General features: G+C 46.3%; 1 protein-coding gene across 3 annotated transcripts in view; it reads left to right on the top strand.

Moving 5' to 3' along the window:
* The first annotated feature begins 2,367 nt into the window (after nucleotides 1-2,367).
* The window catches only part of LOC106740766 (lipoma HMGIC fusion partner-like), a 23,404-nt gene continuing 4,012 nt past the window's right edge, over nucleotides 2,368-21,759 (top strand). For 2 of the 3 annotated variants that reach the window (XR_001374123.1, XM_014612128.1), the window contains exons 1-4: nucleotides 2,368-4,171; nucleotides 9,865-9,983; nucleotides 16,825-17,000; nucleotides 18,858-18,956. Coding sequence is in view for 2 of the 3 variants with exons in the window: in XM_014612128.1 (XP_014467614.1) it covers nucleotides 4,082-4,171; nucleotides 9,865-9,983; nucleotides 16,825-17,000; nucleotides 18,858-18,956 (484 nt within the window). In the remaining variant the exon portion in view is untranslated. The remainder of the gene's footprint in view (nucleotides 4,172-9,864; nucleotides 9,984-16,824; nucleotides 17,001-18,857; nucleotides 18,957-21,759) is intronic. The other variant, XM_014612129.1, reaches the window with a different exon arrangement.

Below are 21,759 nucleotides of genomic sequence, written 5' to 3'. Positions count from 1 at the left end.
AATTACTCTTTGTAGAGTACACTCGGATAATTTGTCCCTTTGACACTCTTTCGGGGCGGCGGAGCTTCATTCTCAGTTCGAATTCTATGGGAGAATACGAATTCCTTCGGAATCTTCAATTTCATAACTGAACCATCGTCATGTCTCGGGGTTGCCATCTCAATTTCCCCGCCTATCCAGAAATCGGCAAGGGTCTTTCTCGAGAAAGGACGGCGGAAAGGGGGTATGTTAGTAATAATAATATAATGTACCAAACTCTTCAAATATCTTTCATCAAATTATGACATTTTTCTAACAGTGTACATATATGCACTTTGCATATCACACTGCCATAATGTATCCGCTATTCATTTTCTAACGAAATCAGAATTTCTGCAGTTGCTTCTTTACTTAAAAAATTGCTCCTTTAGAAGTATATTTAGTGTTACTTATGGTGTTTTTCAATAATGTACTTCGCTCTGAGTTTATAATTTATTGTGTATGTATAATTATATGCCTTGCCGCATTGGCCCGAAGCTGTTGTCTTTTATCCAGAAATTATGGGGAAAGCTAAAGAGGTGGGCTATACTGCTTAAGCCCTAGAAGAAGATACATCTCGCGGTAATATGAGAAAAGGTGTCGAAAATACGAAGGAGCCTCCGAGCGAAGTTGAAATGAAATATTTTCAGCGTTCCGGGGGTTTCGACTTTTGTCATTACGCTTGTGAGAGATTCTCGAATTTCCAGAGACCCGATGCGTGGGGTAGGGTCACACGCGTCCTCAACTGCGGTCCGGGGGAGCTTAGTGGCGGAAGAGCGATGCAGCATTAACGCCTCAAATCAATATACACGGAATTGGAGCACACGCGATTTCATTAGCATCTCCGCGCCTCGAGAGTTGGAGAATATTTGCCGAAAAAGAAGAGAATACAAAGCGAGCGCTTCTCGTCCGAGAACGAAAGTTGATATTATTATTATTTCCAGTCCGGGCCAGCGGAAATTCAGCTACAAAGGACAAGAGCAATATCCTCACTGCCGATCTATTTTTCACGTATTTCAGCAAGCGCATCCGCGCGTCTAACTCTGGATGGAATTCGTGCGACAGAAGCATTTCTACAATTCCGAATAAAATTACAAGAGCCCGTACAAGTGCGGCGGACAAAAATAGTCGGAGGGTCTTATGCCGTCAATCGATACTTCGTGAGAAAATTAACGAATAACGGAGGCGATAGCATATAGATAGTATAAGCCCTCAATTATTTTAGCCTAGCGCATGACAACTGAAGCGTCGAGCCCTTCATCCCTAAACTGATACACCGGGGACCCCGTTAGAGTCCGTCCTATCGATTGACGTGCCGTGTGTGCCAAAAATTTAAATGATTAATACCAAAATAACAGCCATTCGTTTGGGGATTCCCGTTGACGGGAGTCACGATGGTGATGACAAGTGACGAGAAACGAACGGCGAAATCACTCGTGAGACGACTCCTCCTCTTCCACCTCCTACATTTAAAGAAAAAAATTAGCTGTCGGAGCTAAAATCTAATTATGGCAGCTAAGAGGTGTGTTTGAAGTAGGGACAGCTAATGTCGTTGCTACCGTAGCTAAATTTATTAGCAGTTGGAATTTAGGCGTTATAGCGAGAACAAATTAGCTAAATCATACGAAAATCATATTAACATTTCCGACTAGAAATGTGTTATTTTTTTTTAATAGAAGCTATTTTTAAGGATGTTAATAATATGCTGATTCTGTCGGAAATTTTGCCATTTATTTGATTTAATGCTTTGAATATAGAAGTATGAACTGCTAATAGCTAACTTCAGGCTAAGGTCAAGCACAGCATTGAGCGGGGAGAAATGGAATACTCTGACAGTTCATACTATTCTATAATCAAAGATTTAATGCTATATCACATTTGAAAAACACGCTTGAACACTGACTGACTGATAGACTGATCGAACCCGAGGCCTCGTGAGTCAGTCACCTAGGCACACGGGGCGAGGAACGAGGTCAAACTTCCGCCCTTATCATGGCATATTTATCTCGCGCCGGCGAGTTCTGACGAAGGCGATTATCGGTACGTGGCCCGCGATTATTCCATCTCTATTAACAAAAAGGTCCACTCGGCAGTGATTCGTACACGTGTTATGTTGCGCACGCACACGTCGCGTCGCTCCTGACGTGCGTACACGCGCGCACGCGGTACCAGCGTTCATCCCCGCTCGCTCGTTCGCGCGCGAGTGCTCGCCAGATGGGCGAGCGGCGGGATGCTGCGTCGCGGCGCTCTACGTCCCACAGTGCGGTCGCGTCGCGACCAGGCGCGACGGAGAGGAGAGAGCGGGGAGGAGGAAAGCGCTCCGAGTGGAGAACGGAACCGTTCAGTCGCAGCCACGAAGCGGCGCCGTGCGCGACGACGACGACGACGTCGACGTCGGACACCCTCGCGCACCGTCCACTTTCCTCGTTCTCCCGCTTCATCTTCTTCTTCGCCTTCGGTCGCGTGTTCGTTCAATAAGGATTGCGGCCGTAAGGGTTGCTCGACAGAGAGAGAGAGGAAGAAAGAAAGAAAAAGAGTGTGTGTGTCCGGTTGAAATTAAATTTCGACCGGACGTCGTCCAGTGGACAGACGGAGGGACCAAGTGGTCGTGGGGGGACTCGGCGTCCTTTTCTGTCTCTCCTCGCAATTTCGATCCTCGATACCCTCGGTGGCGCGTACGTGAGTGCGGTACTTCGGTCGGAAACGAATCGCCTTGGTGGTACGACGTGCGAATTCTTATCGAGGACGCCGAAGAGAGAGAGAGAGAGAGAGAGGCGCGGGAGCAGCGTGGGCAGTCACTGCTACACGGCGTGTGGTGGTCGGGTCTATAATTAACCGCGGAGGACGCGTCTGGAAGAGAAACGAGCTACCGTTTCTACGAGAAATTCAGCCGAGAGGCTGCGAGCGACTCTCGACGGCTGGGAAAAGAGAGAGAGAGAGAGAAGGAGGCGGGGAGCTGATCGGTGAAACCGCCACGCGACGCGAGAAAAAGTGCGAACGGGGATGTGGGGTCGTCGGGTCGCGGACTCGACGAATCGGCCCCGCTAGGGAAACCGCGGCGATCCCTCGACGAAGCCGCCGTGTACCATCTCGAGGAAATCGCCCCGGGAGGTAATCTTCCGGGGTGTACTCATCAGAGAGGGATTATCGGGCGAAGCACGCTGGAGAGCGAAGTGAGGTCCGCCGAATAATAAAAAACTTCCTGAGTCTCGTCGCAGGGAGTTACCGAGTGTGTGAAGACGGAGCTGCTCCGTACAGTGAGAGTGTGAGCCAATTACGCAGTAACTCTCTGGGTCTTCCCGTGTACACGTGCTGACGAAACGGCCGGAAATCGGTCGCGCGATATCCAGTTCTCAAGCGGCGCGCGCGAATCTGTCCCCCCTCCTCCCCTCTTTCTCTCTCTCTCTCTCTGTCGTCGCGCAAAGCAGGAATTAGATTTAACCGCGTGACTCACTCGAAGAGGCGCCCGGGCGCTACGTCGAGCGCGGTCTCGTTTCAATCGGGAACGCGGAGTGTGATCTCGTTGAGTCAACCGGATTGACGAGAGAAACGAACGTGGCTACAACGAGGAAGGGCGACCGAGCGAGCGAGCGATCAGCGGCACTCGAGGTTGAACTCGAGGGCTACGCGTGATCCGTGATTAGGACGTCGATCGATCGGGAATTAACGCGGGAGAGAGCCGAACGGGCTGCGATAGGAGCATCAATAGCCTAATAAATGTCACTCGCAACGATCGATCGCCGCCTTTTGCCAGCCATGATGTAAAGAGAGCGCGATTTCACAGCGGCGGGGAGTGCCCGAGGGTGCGAACCACCGAGCGTTGTCGGGAGCGCGACTGGTCCCCGCTCGGCCGTCGAGGGATATATCGCGGCGCGGGGGAGGAAAGCCCCGGCTCGTCGTCGGTCCGTCGTGCATCTTCGTCGTGGGCGCGTCGAAGTTCGCGAGACAACCTGGCAACCGGAGCCGCGCGCGGAAGAGGATCGACCCCCTACGCGGTTACGCACGGATGGAGGATGAGGAGCGGTATGTGAGGGAGAGAGGCGGACGCTCCTAAACCGATGAGATGACAGTGCTGTGCGTGCTGTGGGCTACTCTGTCCACCGTGGCCTCGATCCTGGCGTGCTCCGGTTTTTACCTGCCCTACTGGATCCAGGTAAACGATCGCTCCGCGAAAGCGATGCAGATGAACGAAATGCGCTCGCGCGTCCCCCGAAAGCTCTTTGTTACGCTTCCCCAAAGCGAGATCATTTTCTGATATATCCGATACTCCCGCGGCGCGGAGGAACGCCGGGCTCGGTTTCCGAGTCGGCGTCGCGTTTCTTGCAGATCCGTTTCCCGAAGTTAAGTGTTTTGCCAAAAGAATGTTTCGCGGACATTTCAATTCACTTCGTCATGCGGAGGAGCAACCCGATATTAAGTCCTTTCTCAATAGGTGTTTCATGAATCATTTTCTAACGTTTGAGTAGTCGAACGATTTTTCTCCAGTCTATTAGAATTAATGATAGTTAGTCGTGAGTAATTAAGTAAACAATTAAGGCTTCCGGGTCGGAGTCGGCTTCCCTGTCGGTTTGTTTACCGAACCGAAATGTTTTATGAAAGAACGTCTCGCGAACATTTCAGTTCACTTCGTCAGGCGGAGGAGCAACCCGATATTAAGTCACTCCTCAGTAAGTGCCTCTTTCATGAGTCATTTTTTAGCGTTCCAGCAGTCAAGTGCTCTCGAGTTTACTAGAATTAACAAGATAGCTGATAGGCGACCAAGGAAAGATCCTCGTTTCCACTTTTCATCAGTCCGTTCGTTCGCTCGTTCGTTGTTTGTTTGCTTTTTCCCCTACGCAAATATTACCACGAAATATTTCATAATCGAATCAATATCTCAATTGCTCACGAATCACGATACATATGGCGCTTCGATGTTTGATGGTCGCTAATGTATAACGTTAATGGGCCGATAAAGGGCATCGATAAATTCGAGCGACTCGTTGAATCACACGAAGGGATTAGTCCGACGTTTTGCGCGACTCAAGAGCACAGGCTGATTTGGCAACAAGCACCGAGAGTGCGCGCGAACGCACGGTTCTATTTGTCGCATGACTGGCGCGAGTCGCACGAGTACGAAACGACCGATAACTTTCGACCGACAAGTGGCAACTTGGAAAATTCTGCTTATCGGGTGCGTCTAACTTCGTCGTCCGACGCTGCGAGACTCTCTTCTTCCTTATACGCCCTATCTCCATGTGGAAACTAGCACGACGTCATTCTCGCATACGTGCAACTTCGACGAAAGGTCATACTGGATTTCGTACGATCATAGTTTGCGCGTTCCGGACTCTCTTTCATGCGCGTGCACGCGTTTTCATGCACGCACGTACGTACGTATATATGCGAGCGCGTGGAAGATACGGGGAGGAAGTCGTTCCCCGCGTACGGCTTCTCTTATCGTCGAAGGGCGCCCTCGTATCGGTGACTTTGACGACTCCAACAATTTCTCCGGCTACGAGCGCGGAGCGATTTAACGGGCGCCTCGATAAAACCGAAATTTGCGTACTTGGTCTATAGAGCGAACTTGATATCGCTATCGGTTATCTCGCGGGCCTGTACGACGTGTCGGAGAATATTTCGCGATTGCGATGTAAGACACGAGCAAAATCAGTGTATGAAACGATGATTGTTGATTCTTCGCGGATGCATCTTCGCGGATGCATGCGATGCGTTTGCATTAACACTTTGCCACGCTGCCACGTAACTTCATTTTGCTTCAGCTGTTGTGTTTTAAAGAAATATTTCTCCATAACGAAAATTCCCGATTGTAATATTATAGGGGTTATATCAAGCTCCTATGTAATATATGCGTGTGAGCTACCGAATGTAAACGAAATGTACGGATTTATGCGTTGGGAGGAAAGATCTGAGAGATACCAAATATTTATTCGATAGATGTTAATAACATATTTCCTCAGATGCTGCGTATATACCGGAGTTACTCTATAATACAGATATTTTTACATACCGGTGAGGAGAGGATTTTTTCAATCGAGAAAGCGTACATCTCAAACCCGTAGTTTTTCATGAAAACAATTGTTTATTCTATTTAAATAAAAGAATTCACAGAGAGAGATTTAAGTAAACATGTTCACCGAATAAATATATATTTTTTTTCCAGATATTTTTTCTGTCTGTGTATGTGTGCAAGGAGAATGTTTATTTAAATACCGTCGAAACAAGTTCTCAAAGTCTGTCGGAGGCGATTGGAAAATTTTTGCCAAAATAAGTGCAGCCGTCCAAGTGTTGAGATCGCAGCTCGTGAGAAAATGCGCGTCGTGTAACACTTTCATCGCGTTATTTTTAACTGCCTTCGAGTGTGCGTTTGAGTCACGTTCGAGTGGCGGCACATTTATTACTCTCTTTTCTTCTCTCTTACTCTCTCTCTCTCTCTCGAGCTAGGAGAACCGAACGAGCAAGACTCGCGAACTCGAATTTCAAGACTCGCCGAGGTCGAATTTCGGAGCCACGATCAACGGCGAAAGTCCTCCGATGTCCGTTCCCATTAATTCTTGATTCCTGCCGCGTGTAATTAAGTGTAATCCGATTATACGCGTATCGATGTATTCTGAATGAAGCGACGGGGAATCAGAGACACATGAGACTCACTTCCTCTCACCTCATTCCGGAAACGGAGAAGTTAACGAATTTTTGTTCGAAAGCTCTGCGTTCGCGCAATGCGTAACTTCGAGATAAGGTCATAACGTTATCCCGGAATATGCTTACCACTGCGCTCACGTACTCGCGTGTGCTATTTACGTTTCATTTTCGCATTGGTTTGTTCGTGCACCCGATGTAAAGTGAGACACCAAGGAGACCGCGGGACGAAGAGAAGCGTAGCGAAGCAGCGCGGAAAAAGTAACCGGCTAAGAGAGCAACTTGGAAATAAGAAAATCGAAAAAGTCGCGGAAACAAGGAGAGAGGGTGGGAATGGCGGAAAACGTGAGAAATCGAACGAGCCCCGTCCGGTCCGACAAGATGGATCGCGGAGTAGCGGCGCGATAGTAATCGGATTCTCCGGTTCTGAACGACGAGTGAAATAACGAAACTGCAACATTACTTGCCGCCATACGCGCGCGTATCTTAAAGCCGGTTTTCGTTACGTCGATTGTAACTTAATCGCGGAGAGCTTGGCTTGAAGTCGCGAGGAAGATAAAATGAGAGAGTCGGGTTATAATAAAAATATGAGGAGGAGACGCCATTGTCGACGAAAACATCTTCGCTATGACAAACGCGACGAGAAGACAAAGTCAAAACCGTCGGTACCAACGCGACTTTTCCAGGGATACGCCGCGCACATCAGGATGCAATGCGACGTGAAGCGAAATTGCGCCGGGTAATCAGACTTTTGCGAAAAACGTTGGAGCGTCAGCCGGATATGGGTGACGTGTTAAATAATAATAATGACAATTATGCGACTGATGTTCACATCATCGACGTGAGATATAAAGATTAATTCTCACTATTCATCTAGACAACGGCAGACAGTAGCCCGTCAACCCTACGTCTGAATATTCTTCCGCATGTTTTTGCGCTGGAAGATTCACAGTATCATTGTCACCTTGATACAAAAACATTGAAAAGTGTTTCAATTGATCAGGATTGACGGGTACTTGTCTGCTACCGTTTACATAGGTATGGGGATCAATCTTAACTCGGACAATCGGAGAACTTCAATCCAATTATAGCGGGCATCGTGTGTTGGATGTAACGAATGTAACGAAGTCTCCGCCCCGACTGACTTCGACGCTAGACAAAATTTCGACCCTCGAAACCTCACCGAGACGTTCGTTAGGCGTGCAAGATTCTTGAGCGAGACAAGAATGCTCTGGGCACTGCAACTTGGAAGCGGCAAGTTGATGAGGCGAATATCGTCGACGGGGTAACTTCGTACTTGTGCGCGCGCGCTCAACTACTCGCCTTTAGTCGAGGCCCCGATGTTGTCGCACATTCAAAGCAGTTTGCAAACGAAGTCCCCGCTCGTGGCCAAATTGTTCGTATTCTCTGGCGCTACGGGCGAGAGCGCTCTCGAAAAATAAACTTCCGTTTTTCAATTAAACGTCGCGGCTCCGCGACTCCGTTTTTGCTCCGAGTCCGCCTTCATCCCCGCGACACCAACGAGGAGTCCAACTTCGTGTGGCCTCTTATAAAACCTTTCTCCCCGCTATGTACCGTAGTGAGACAACGCTATCTTCTTTCGTATTTTAATACAGATCGCAGATATTTCGTGTCCCCCCTCTCTCTCTCTCTCTGAAAGCTTCTTTGTGCTGTTTAGAATTAACGATGTATCAGTTCGCGCTACTCGCGCATCTCCGGAAGAATCTGAGTTTATATAAGGGGAGGCTTGTTGCGAGACGAGTCTTGTTATCCAAGGCGTTTCATCGGTTTAATTAATGGACGGCGCTTCTCTCCCCTTAAAACCAATTACTCCGCCTTACGCGATTTCCGCCGCTAACGTCCCTTATTGCTCCGGTTGCCTTAACTTTGTCGAAGGTGCGGGTTGATAATGAACGATTTCTGCATTTTACGACGTGTTTTTCCCACGGCTCCGGCGAAGTATCGCGGAAATTTATGATGATTAAATTTTTTATACGCTTCATACAATTAATATATATATATATTAAACCACTTATATATATTAAACCATCAACGACACGTGAATAATTGTCCGAGTCCCGTTTGATGAGCCGAACCATCGCTAATCCATTTTATCATAACAAAACAAAATAGAACTTTGTTACGTGGAAAGAATAATAAAAAAAAAAAAGTGAAAAAAATGTTTACATAAATCTTTCCGAACTTTCGTTAATTAAATGTACGTGTCTGTGTGTTTTATGTATTAAATTTATATAAAAATATTGGATTTATATCTGTCGCCAATATTTTCTGCCCGAAGCTGAAAGCCTTTTTGTGAAATCGCGCTGTTTGAATTTTACGTTCGGCCGAGGACTTTTATTACGGTTTGTTAATAAAAACAAACGAGGCGAGGAACTACGGCTTAGTGGGAAGAGAACGGGGAAGAGTGAAAGGGTGGTAGACGGCATTTGGCAAACGACGAGCAAGCTTATTACGACCTTCTTCTCCGCCAGACGGTCGCGTTATATTTTTTCCGTATTAAGAGAAGCGATCGAAAACTTTCAGACAGAATAGCGAGATTTTTTCCGTTTCTTTGACGTCGTCTTGAAAATCGGCTTGCAGGGCCGCGGAGAGAAAGGCAGAGAGAGAGAGAGAAAGAGAGAAAGAAAAAAAGGAGAGCTCTCCTCGTCGCCTTCGCGTGCCATCGCGTCGCATAAATGAATAGAATGCATAAGTGTTTCGTCTCTCGCGCCCAGACGTTGCTCGATCGACCGGCAAGGATTTTCGCGCCAGGAACGAGCCGGGGCGTTTAGAAGAGGAGCGCATCGACGCTGCGAGTGTTTACCATCGCGGTTTACCGTCTTGTTCGCTTATTCGCACCTGCCGATTTATTTCTCCCTCGATTATACGCCGCGAGAATAACATCGTCTCGCCGGCGGCAAGCCGAGGGGCAGGAGCCTTCCGTCTTCCGGCGGAAATCCGTAAATTCCGCGCGATATTTACGCGAGCGCTTCGCGTTCCGGTCCCGTTAAATTTTTTATCAGGCAATTTCGGGTCTTCTCCCTCGATTTTGCCAAGTTTAAAGTTAACGAGCCCTTTCCAAGCGCCAGCCAGGCCTGACGTTATCGTTAACGGCTGAGAACTCTGCGATAACGGGGGCCGGGCGAAGGGACGCTAAAACGCAGCGGCGTAACAGTCGCGTTTCCGCGGCCTTGTTTTGTGTTTCAGGGACGACTGCTGGGGAAGGCGGACGCGTATTTCAGTTCCTTTCGGCGTTGCAACTACCCGCGGATCAGAGCACCTAACACCACGCCTGAGATAGTTTACGAGTGCGCGAGGTACTCCAGGTACGTATTCCCGCATTAATGTATTCCCGTGCCAAAGCGGCGGTGGCGGCTGCAAAAGCGTTTTACGTTCCTCGCTGCGAGGAAAGACGAAGCGTCGCCGTTTCTCCCTCTCTTTCCCTCTCTCTTTCGCAAGAGGCAGAGAGAGAGAGAGAGAGAGAGCAGATTGTGAGAGATTTTAAGGAACGGTCGTTTGCAAATTTGCTCAGTCACTCTCGCGAATTACTGTGCAGATCGCGTAAAATGAGAACAATTGCCTCATTGGATCGGAGGAGGGCGGTACAAACGCTCTTTCTCTCTCTCTCTCTCTTCCTCTTTCGCTCTCCTTCATTCGTTTCCTCGAGCGTGCCTTTAATTTTCCCAACTCCCGATCGAATTGCGCAATTTCGGAAAATATATTTCTCCGGACGATCGAGATTACGGCACGCGCGCGACACGCGAATTCTCGCAGCCGATTGAAAGGAAAAATTACGTCAGAGCAACGCGGCTGGCAAAAACGCGCGAGAAATTCGGCGAGCGACAAGCACGCGATGAGGCATTCGCGATTCGCCGGCGCTTTAGCTCGGAATTATGGCGGACGCGTTCTTTATTGCGATGAGCTTTATCCGTTTGACGTATAATAATGCATATATGTCGTATATACCCGACACGCAAACGTAACGAATCTATAATTGAGAATCCGAGGTTCGACGGGAATACGGATACGTCGTGGAATTATCGACGTTCGAGTTACAGCGCGCGCAAAATCGCATTCCGCGAGCGACGGAAAGATTTTTCGGATGTATCCCGCGCGGGACAAGCGCGGAATGCGGGGGGGGGGGGGGGTCGGCAAACAGGATGAAGGCGAATCCGGACGCGATATTTAAAATTCGACAATGGACGAGTTAATTTGAGTTCGGAACATGAATCGGAATAATTTGAGTTTGGGCTCAAGTGCTTGTATAATTCGTGTCGCGCGGCCGGAATAATTCGCGCGACACGAACACACTCGCGCGACGAATCGCGGACACTCGCTCGCTCGCTCATGTGCCCGACAAAATGGAACACTGAGCTATAAAAACTTTCCTCACGAGCTCTATATACGCGCTGGAGTCTGTGCGGTCGTTGGGCGCGCTCGTAAAAATCGTGGTGCCCCGCGGCACTGAGAGACTAAAGCACAGTTAACAAAGGGAATTATGAAAACGGGGAACCCCGCGCAGAAGAACGGCTCTTCTTCCCCCTCCGTACGCGTAGAATGCGAAAGAATGAAATTAAACGGAAAATTTCGTAAGTTCACCGAGCGAGAAGCGAATCTCGATTTTCGGACGGCTTCGCGTAACCTTCTAACCCGTGTCCGCGTCTCTTCCGATCTAAGCGTCGTTAAACAAATTCTTGTAATAACAAAGTATTATCAGTACTTTCAAATAATAGAACCTTTGATCTTTAACATTCTGGCGTTTTAATGAATAAAATGTTTATTATAAGATACAAGAGCGCTGCGAGAAAAGCGGCGTTTTCATCAAGTTTAAAATTTCTTAAGGACCTGCGGTCAGAAAAGACTCGAATATGCTTGGAAAGTTTAATAGAAGAGATATCGTGCACTTATTAACGCGAGGATTCAGTCACTGTGCGCCCTTTTGCGAAACTTTCGAGAACTCGCGATAATAATAGGGTTGAGTGTTGATGGTTCGCACGATCAACGTAATTGCCAGAATTCTCAAGGAGGATTTGCACGACACGCTCGTTCCGTTCATTTCTTTTCACAATGTTTTTGAACACCGAACGGTTTATGCAAATTTTGTACGGAAAGAAAAGTGTTACATCTGAATAAATATTTGCTAAAGGATATTGGAATAATTACTTTATCTGGATTAAGTAAATATTACTTGAGTATAGCACTTTTCTTTCGATGTATCGTATTCACGTAATATTTCTTTAATTCAAGTAAATTAATCACTCCAATATTCTTTAGAAATATTCATTTCGACGTGGCATTTTTTTCTTTCGGTGTGCCTAATGCCAATTAAACACATGTCAAGATCTATATTCCGATAATATCAATAAGTTAATACCAGTAAATCAGCCGGAGAGTGAATTCTTGTTTGCGATGTTTACGATGCGGCGGCAGCGGTAGCGCTAATACGGCAACGGGAATAATAACAATTACCGTAACGACGACGGGGGCGCACGCGTTCGCAGGCGCGAGATTAATCGAATCGGTGCCGATGCCGCTTCGAGCGCAAAAGGTATTAAGGTATTTGCGAATGACGTGTTTTTCGTATACCGCGCGTATCCTATCCGCGGCGAAATGATGCGCGTCGAATCCGCGTAACCTCACGTGACCCTTGCACCGCTCCGGGTCGGTCGTGCGGCGTTAAAAACGAGAATTGGGTCGTTCCATATCCGAATTACCGGTCGTTATCGACTACAAGCACGCCGGGCCATCCCCACCGCGTACGAACGCCGAGGAGAATTCGACGGTCGAAAGAATACACGCAGAACGCGCAAAGTTTTGCGCGAGAAATGATACAACGCCGCTGCCGCATCGAAAATTTTGCCAACAAGAATTTACATTCGGTCATATTTATTAATTTATTTCTTAGTTTATTTATTTATTTATTTGCTATTAATTATTTGGTTATTTATACATTGCGAGAGGTATTGTCAGGATTGAAAGATCTTGTTTAACGAGAATTACATGCAATTCGCGAAAACACTTTATTAAAGGGGCCATTTATGTCAGGCGAAATTTGAGTATTCCTCTGCCCCCTCATCAAATTTTGTCACAAAGTATTTGGATCTTACAATATTACGTGACATGTGGAATTACTGCTCTCCCACCTGCCTCACATTATGTTACTTGATTTCTGTATATCCGGCACGAAATAAACATTCTTTGCTGAGGACTTAATGTGACGTTCTATGGCTTTTATTCCCCTTCCTCTCTTCCATTACGGCCGTCATGCAAGCTAATGCCCCCTCGTGATTATTGAACGATTCCTAAAACATATTTATCATTAAAGTATTTCCTTTTACTTTTTCTGTTCCTTACATTACTTTTTGCTTACTTTTTATTAAAGTATATTTTTATAAAGTACAGCGGAGAATTCGCGTCCCTCTCTTTCAACTGTCTCTTCGCGCACTCGTTAATCCGCCCATCCATCTATTCGTCCGTCTGCGCGTCCAACGTGCTTGGCGCACACGCGCGATTTGCAATTCGTTGCGGTCGCAAAAATAATTTATCTCCGCTTTGTTTTCGTTTGAATCAGCGTCAGTCACTTTTCACGCGAGCGAGAGCTTTGCTCGGCTGCGGCTCCTATCGCGGGTCGTAATGTGCAGAGGCGCGCGCGATAGTTGGCCTAGCCCCCCCTCGCGTACATTGACGATGTCAGAAGTGTATGGAATTTTATGGAAATTCCTCCGACAATCGGCGCTTTCGTACGTGACAGCGCGCACAATGATGGGAAACGATAGGAAATGAAGTTAACGTGCGCTCGCGTCCTCGCTCGCGCTATACCGCGCGTCGATGCGCATTTTGCAAAGCGCTCGTCAACGGCCGACGGGAATTTTTCCCCCTGTATTTATTTCCGAGTCAATTTTCCAACTGCAGCGATTCGCCGAGCAGAGCGAAATTCGACATTCGCGTTCAAGAAGCTCCTCGTCTCTGTGCGCGTCGAAAACGCCCGATCGTGGCTTTCATTTCGCGCCACGAATTGTAATTACGGTACCGACGCAAAGCGATTTATATTAAAACACGCGGTCGGCCAATGCGCGCAATTTCTATCGCGCCGGAAAGTTTCACCGGCACAACTGGCGCGTGTTTCTTCGCTTCCATCGAAAATATCGCGCGACAAATACACGAGCGCTCTAACAATGAGTCACTCGCAGATTAAATCTGCGATATACTCTCTTATGCGAGATTTCACTAGCGCTCCATTCGTGCGAAAAAAAAAAACCACGAGAGGATTGCGCGTCTGTGTATGTGTGTGTGTATACACGCCAGCGTGCGTCGTGTATGCGCCTTTGATTTAATTTCCGCAAATTCGTGCAACGTCGTGCAGCGTGTAGGTCGGAACATCACGGAGTGTCAGTACCACCCGACCAAGCTGCTCTCCCGTCTCTTCCTTTTTCATCGCGATGCACGCTCGGCCGAGCGAAGTTTTACTTACTCGTCGAATTTCATTCACCCTCTATTGAATATAACGAGACCGTGTACGCAGCTGCGGTTTCGGTCAGTTTTCCAAGAGAGAAAGAGAGAGAGGGAGAGAGGGAAAATTCAACCGAGGTATTTCTGAGCGCAACTTCTGACGTCATACAAGATATCCTATTACTTTTTCGCTATCTCGATATTAATAAAAGGTTCTTAGTAAATTCTTTGAGCTGATGTCGTTTACGTAGAAAATGTACAAATTACGCCAATTGTCGTGCCCTGACACGGAAATATCATTTTCGCGTGTTTATTATCGCATCGAGGTACACGGCCGCCGAGATTACACCTGTTTGAGCCCCTTAATGTTCAGAACTAGCGGACAGGACCAGGACAGCAGATTTCTCGATTGGCCTAAGCACGGCCGATAGCGTAATCGTACGTACGTGAAACGTGTCTCTGTGAGCCGCTGGTGTAAGCGATACGAGCACGATAAGTGCTAATAGCAGGGCTACTCTCTCTCTCTCTCTCTCCCCCTTTCTCCCTCTCTTTCTCCCTGGTCCTCTCTCGATCTCTCTCTACAAAACAGCAAAACTCGATAGTTCCATTTGCGCTCACAATAGACCCATAAACGTTTACTCCTTTCGATGTGGAGTTACTGTAACTCGGGAAATCATCGATACCGATCGTATGGTAAAAAACTTGGGGAAAAAAATGAACCACCTCCGGCAAGTCGTTAGGAGATAACGCTCCGACGCGCACTTCTCTTTTAACGACTGCCACTCGCACGTTGCGCCGTCAGATACTTTGGATTGTTTTCACTGCTGTTTAATTATGTTCGAGGTGAGCATTTTCGACGATCGAAATAATAAATCGGAACTATCAGCGCGAGAAGAGCGATGAAAACTATTTGACCTGCTGGCGCCGCTCGATACAACTACAGCAGATCGGGGCGACAGTTTCGAAAATGCACGGGGGACGGAGAAGCGTTTAACTGTGCAGCACACGCTCACCGCGATTGATATTCCATTTTTTTCTGTCGCCGGGACACAGAAGGTCGAAAACTATACAATATTTTACGTCAGAATGCGTGCCGCGAAAAATATTGCATTTGGTCATATTTAACGAGTCGAAACTTCGGGAAAACTGAAAACAGATAATACGATATTTTACGCGGCGATATCTGCCGTGAAAAAAATATTTGCATAGAACGAAAAATATTCTGCATAGTTACATGCCGCCCGTATCTATATCCTGCCGCGTCACCCTTTCGTTTTTCGGCATGAAGCGATTTCACGCGGGCCGATTCTTCGTTTGGAATATTCAACGTTGCATTTTTTCCCCGGAATTGCTGCGGTGGAATAAAGTTCGTTTGCATCTAATGTGATTGTTTATTGTTTACGCAGCGGAGATCGCGCGGCAAAGCTTTGGTGCCTTGCAAAAATACAAATATACAGTGAATGTTAAGTTAATGTTAATAACGACGGAAAACTGTGGTGATTTTCGCTAATTTTCGGGCTCGCTCAGCAAAGCAAAAAATTCTGTGAGCGGTGCACGATCGAGCCGGACTTTGCTGAATTTCACCGAGCAAAATTTTAATTCGTTACGTACGTTACCGTGATCCAATATAATTTTGCGCTTAAATTTGTTCCTGTAATAATATTACAGCGGAATGTAATTAGATTAAAATATACATATACACACATACCACCGTATATACGCCTGTCCATTTTGCTTGAGGTAGCGATCGATAAATTCGCACTAATTTCGTCGCACGAATTGTGTTCGTTATTGATTAACGCGGAGGGAGAACGCGAGTGTACAAGTGCGCGTATAATATCATCATTTCACTAAATTAAACGATAAACACGTTGCACGCCGATTGAAGTTTCTAGTCTCATTCGAATCGTTCGTCTGTCCGCTATTACTAATGAAACGCTACTCTCTTTTGGTCAAATAATTGTCCGGTTCAGTGTGTATCGTGATTATATCACACAATATATTGCGCTGAATGTACCGCGTGATCATAAATATAATATCTATGCGACGTTCTTCGATCAATTTTCGAAAATCGCGAGCGCTCTTTACTGCGTCTCAAAAATGAAAAAAAATTCGATTTTCGCGTTTCCTTCTCTGCTCGATTTATCGACATATAATACTGGACGGAACATGGAGCCGGGAAAATGTGTTGAAAAATATAAAAGACAAAACGAGTGGGTGGTAGCGATTCATGTAGATCGCGACCATAAGGTATTTAAAAATTTCGAACGCATTTCCTTTTACTTTTACACATTTCCTTTAATTTATTTAGTTCATTATTTTATAATAATCAAGCAGAGACTATATTTAATAATTATTTATTATATTATTTATTCTATTATTTATTATATAATTTCAGTTTTGTGCAACGTTATGCATATTTATAGATTGCGAGGATATTTCCAGCTTTTATGAACACGGTACTGTTCCCTTTCTCTTTGGGCAAAATTCAGTCAATGGTAAGAGAGTAAAAAGAGAAATCTGTGCCGAAACAGCTGCTTCTCCTTTTCTAGATTTTTCAACACGGAAGATCAGAGAAATTTTACAGCGTGCTTCGTCCAGTGCTACATGTCGATGGCTCGATTATATGTCGACAGTTACGATCTAATTCATGTCGCGGGTGACTGTCCGGTCGACGCTTAGGAATTGATCGGAGTGATGTTGTTCGTTTCGTTGCAGCTTTTGGGATATACCGAGCGCCTGGTGGCAAGCGAGCACGGTCACGATGGGCATCGGCGTTGCGGTCGCAGTGATTGGTGCCCTCACGCTTTTGGCGGCGGCGTCGTCGTTCTTGCCGCACATCTTGAAGACGCCGAAGCACACGAGGATCCTTGGCTCCTTGCAGTTGCTCGCTGGTAAGTTTCACGGCGAGGATGTCGCGCGCCATTATCGATAATCTGGAATTAAGTTAATGAACGACGACGATGTGTGCCGACGAGCCGTTGACCGTTAACGTGCCGTTAATGCCGTTTCGAGAGAGAGAAATGTCCTCTACGTGTCCGCTTGGAGGAGATGAAGTGTGATTTAGGTTCTTTTTATCGAGCACCGTTAGACTTATGCGCCTTTAAAAATGACGAGCGTTCGCTCGTCTGTTCGTTCCTTCATTCGTTCGTTCGTCGGTTCGTCCGTTCGTCAAATTGATGTGAGACGAAGGTAACGGGCCGGTGAGACACCATTTTGCGCCGCGAAATAATGAACTGTCCCCGAATAAAATAGATATCACGGCGACGTCATCCTTCTTCCAGCATTGACGTATTCCATTTACGCGCTTCAAGTTAGTCCGCTGTTCTCGATTTGCTCCTTTCCGCACGCTCGAGAGAGAGAGAGAGAGAGAGAAACAGAGAGCCGCTCTCGAAAAACGACAGAGCTCGCGAGCGGAGCTCTATGCGACATGATCGATGCGATGAGACGAGCGAGGAGTTGAGGATCTCCTAGCAGCACTGATTCTCCGGGAGAGGACACATTTGACGCGGTATCGAGATGACGAGATCCCCAACCAGTCCTCTTGTCTCATAAAAAATCCCGTCTGATACTTATTAAAGAAAAATTGTGAACAACAAACTTTTCCGTCTTCCGTAAAAGTTGTACTTTCACAATTTGTCCCGTTCGATTCTTATTAAAAAAATGATAAACAAAATTTTTCGTCTTCGTAAAAATTGTACCTTCACGAAGCGAGCAATTTCGTCGCAAGGTTTACTATTGAAAAATGAGCGGACAAATAAAAAAGGAACAAAAAAGACATCGGCTCTGATGGTAAATAAATAAATAGTAAGAATGATAGGCTAATAAGAGTATTACTGGATGCTGAGCGCGATAATTTTTTGCTGTATTTTTCGCAACTCTTACTAAAATTTTCTATAAGAGAAATTACAGGAGAATAATTAATATTTAACCCTTTCGGAGCGAAGTTTTTAAATAAAAGTTTTTATTCGAAATTATGATTTCGTTATAGTAAAATGGGTTCTTGTATGATAAATCTCAAAACAATCAATGATACAGAGACTGACGTTACATTCTTTCCACTCGAATTTAGATATTTTATTCGTTATTTGTTCGCACCAATAATATAAATAATATATTTTCTTTCACTTGTTGGGTGATTTTCATCTTTTTCAATATGAAAAGGAAAGCTGTAAAACGTAAAAAGTCAGATAATCAAGGTACACCAATTACAGATTTCCGCTTCGGACCATATTTTTCAACGATATTTTCAATTAGTTGTAGTCCAAAGTCAGAAAATCTTTTTCTTTTCTCTGCTACTTTTATTCTATTCTCAATGAAATTCTTATCTTTTCTCAGCAATGATAATGAACAGAGGACAAATTTCCGATAAAAGCGAACGCGATCCTAAAATCACAAATATCACCGCAATGGCTCATGATATATATCAATATGTTAATACCATACCTTAATCATTGAAAAATGTAAATCCGTCCTCGAAATAGCCGAGTAACTAAATATAGTGCGCTCGTTCTGAACCGGTTAAGGATATTAATCGCGGAACAGAGGGTCGGTTCGACATGAAAGGTGGCTACTGTACAGTATAGCGTTACTGCACAGTACACGTGTGTCGAAAGTCTGGAAAATAAATTTGGCATGTACGTTACACTGCCGAGCAATTTCATTCTCCCTCTTCAGCAAAAAACGATTCTCGACGAGCGCACGTTCGCGTGGCTATATAATTGACATGCCGCTTTCGTTGTTTGTTACAGCAGCGATGATATGCGGCGGTCTGGTGATGTATCCGATAGGCTGGGATAATCGGGAAGTGCGCGAGTCCTGCGGGAAAGGGGCCAATGTTTACAATCTCGGTAAGTACTCTCATTATCGGCGTTTTCGGCTCTCGTTCGTTAGAAACCCCATACAGACGGCGGGTAATACCGCCGCAGTAGCGCCGGCAACGGCGGCGTAGTAGCGAATGGAATTGCCGGAACTCAATTCCACCGGAATACGCCGGGAGTTATCGATCTAATTCGATAACTAATTAACGCTCGACGGACTCGCACCTTAGTTGCTCGTTTCCTAGTTTAACGACGCCCTCAACGAGAAATTGCCGTCCCGATGCGCCACTGAAATCCGCGGATGTGTGTCTGTGCGTGATCACTCTTACAGACGTAACGCCAATGACGACGATGTCAACGACGACGACGATGACATCGACGACGACGACAACGACGACGAATACGACAGACTGGTGTCGGTAGCGTGGAAGTTTCCGCATTTTCGCAGGCAAGTTCCCGGGAGCGTTTTACCGAGCACTCAACGACCTACAGCCATTCCGGGACTTTACGTAAACCAGTCAAGACTTATGGCTCTTGTAACTTCACGGGGGCGCCGCAATCCGTGTCGTCGCCCTCTCCCACTCGCCGCCCCTGCCCCCTGCGACATAGTTCCTGATTTCCCCGTAATTTCCCAGCGTGCTCGTAACGATCTGATTCGACATCGGTGATCCGGCGATTTGCCTTTCAATACCCGAGGGATTGTTATTGATTTGCTGCGGATTTGCCGCAGCCGCAAATGCGTAACGTGCACGCTGAACGTCTTCTCCGATACTGCGTTCGCATCCGGTAAATTTGCCGCGGGCATATAATAGAACCGGCATGAGAAAATGCTGCTTTTTATGTATCGGGTACGACGATGCGCGTCCGGGAAGAATTCTCGTATCTCGTCTTTCGTAGCTCGGAAACGGTTCGATGCTGCAACACACTGACGAATCACATGAGAAAGCCCATTTTCACGTTGAGAAATGAGAAATGAGAGAAATCGTGTCCGCGTCTGTAGTCAGGGTCGAAAATTCCAGGAGGTTTCGCAGACGAGCGCAACTTCCGCAGCTGGCGCGTTTACTTTTCGCGTCCGTGGGACCTCGCAGGATCGTCGAATATTCATACAAAACGCGTAATCCATGCCACTCAACGCACAGCTGACAAGCGTCCCCCAGGTGAGTGCTGTGGGAATAGACCGGTTGGCGGTTGAAACCGACGTCAGAACAATGACGGACGGATCATACACACAGGGTGAAATAATAACCATCGCCATCTTCCGGATATCTTCGAAACGTACTTTTTAAATTTCTTTGAAATTCCGCTCGAATAACAGTGAGATAATAGTGAAATTTCCGCTCGAAGAATGAAGTGACAGCCGAGTAACTTGAGTTGGAATGATTTCTCACTCTTGTAGAATGAATTTTTCCACACTACGATGCGCAGTGAATATCTTCACTGTGTGTACCGCGAGGTTCCACTCGAAAAGTAAAGTGACTACCGAATCACTTTATCAAGAGGGGTCCTCTAGAGTTCGGGACTATAGACAATACGAAATTCGCTTATCAAACAAGGTGAGATGGCGTAATGCGAGATATAAGAAATATAAGATTCCAGTTCTGAATTTCAAACCCGGCCAGTGGCGAGTAAATATAATATAAATAGAATCGATTAAATTGCATATAATTGAGAAGATTTTGAGAGAAAATCTCATTAATAGCACCTTAAGAACAACATAATAAAAAAGAATACGTGTCAAAGAATACAAATTAAAAGAATTCATTCTTTTCGGAGCGAAACCTTTACTCTTGTAGAAAATGAAATGTCACTCCATTCCGACTGGCAGAATTTTTACTATCTACTACTAGTGAATTCTTACTTGTTTGAAGCGAGGTTTCATTCCAAAAAATTTAGAGAGTAAGAACATTTTATTAACGGCTAGATGAAAAGATTGAAAAAGTTCACATACGGTATAGTTCGAAGTGATAACTACTGGTATCAAAGTGACCTCCGTTAACATTTTTCCCCTACCCTTACATTTCGAAGGTTCATAACATTCTGCGCATTTCAGCAGCGCATTCAACGCCGATTAAGCCATATCCCTCCACATACTGAATCGAGCTTATTTATTATTAATTCTGCAAACGGTCAAACCGGACACATCGAGCTGTCCTGTGAGAGCGAAGCTAAATCGATCGCTCCTATTCCCAATCGCTCTGATTAAACAGCGTTTATAATTAAATTCGAATTGTAATTTCGACATTAATTGATATTCGTATCATTTAAGTGCTGTACTCGCGACCACACGGAAATTTCAGCGCGGAATTTCATGTACCTCGGAAAATGCTTTTCAGCCGAAACACGCATGTCCCCCGCGGAGTGTGTCTGTCTATGCCGGTTTACTTAGTAATCCACTCGACATGCACTGATTAAGCGATTATATTCAACCTCAGCGCGACGATTAGGACACCGAGCTATTCTCTGGCGAATTCCCGAGGGCGTTGATGCGTCGGGCTTTCGCGGCGGGGTCGTCGAGTCGATGACAGACGGCTGCCATCTGGGGAGTACTCGGTACCCTGATCCAGTCGTCCGCTGGGCGTCTCGATGACACGGCACCTCTCGATTTCTCCAGCAGTTATTCTCGGGCGATCGCCAACTGCTCTTTTTAACGTTTCTCACGTTTTATCGAGAGAAAGAGAGAGAATCCCTCTATATAAGCGGCGATATGCTCCTGCCGTTTAAACCCGCGCACCGGTCGAACGGGCAAGCACTGGGACGATGATTACGCGGCGCTCCGATACGGGCGCGACGATTAGGAGATCCGCAAACGCTATCTCACGTTCCCCCCCCCCCC

This window comes from Dinoponera quadriceps, unplaced genomic scaffold (genome assembly GCF_001313825.1).
Source record: "Dinoponera quadriceps isolate SergipeBrazil2010 unplaced genomic scaffold, ASM131382v1 scaffold453, whole genome shotgun sequence".
Lineage (NCBI taxonomy): Eukaryota > Metazoa > Arthropoda > Insecta > Hymenoptera > Formicidae > Dinoponera > Dinoponera quadriceps.
This window is presented reverse-complemented; position numbering and strand designations above follow the sequence as displayed.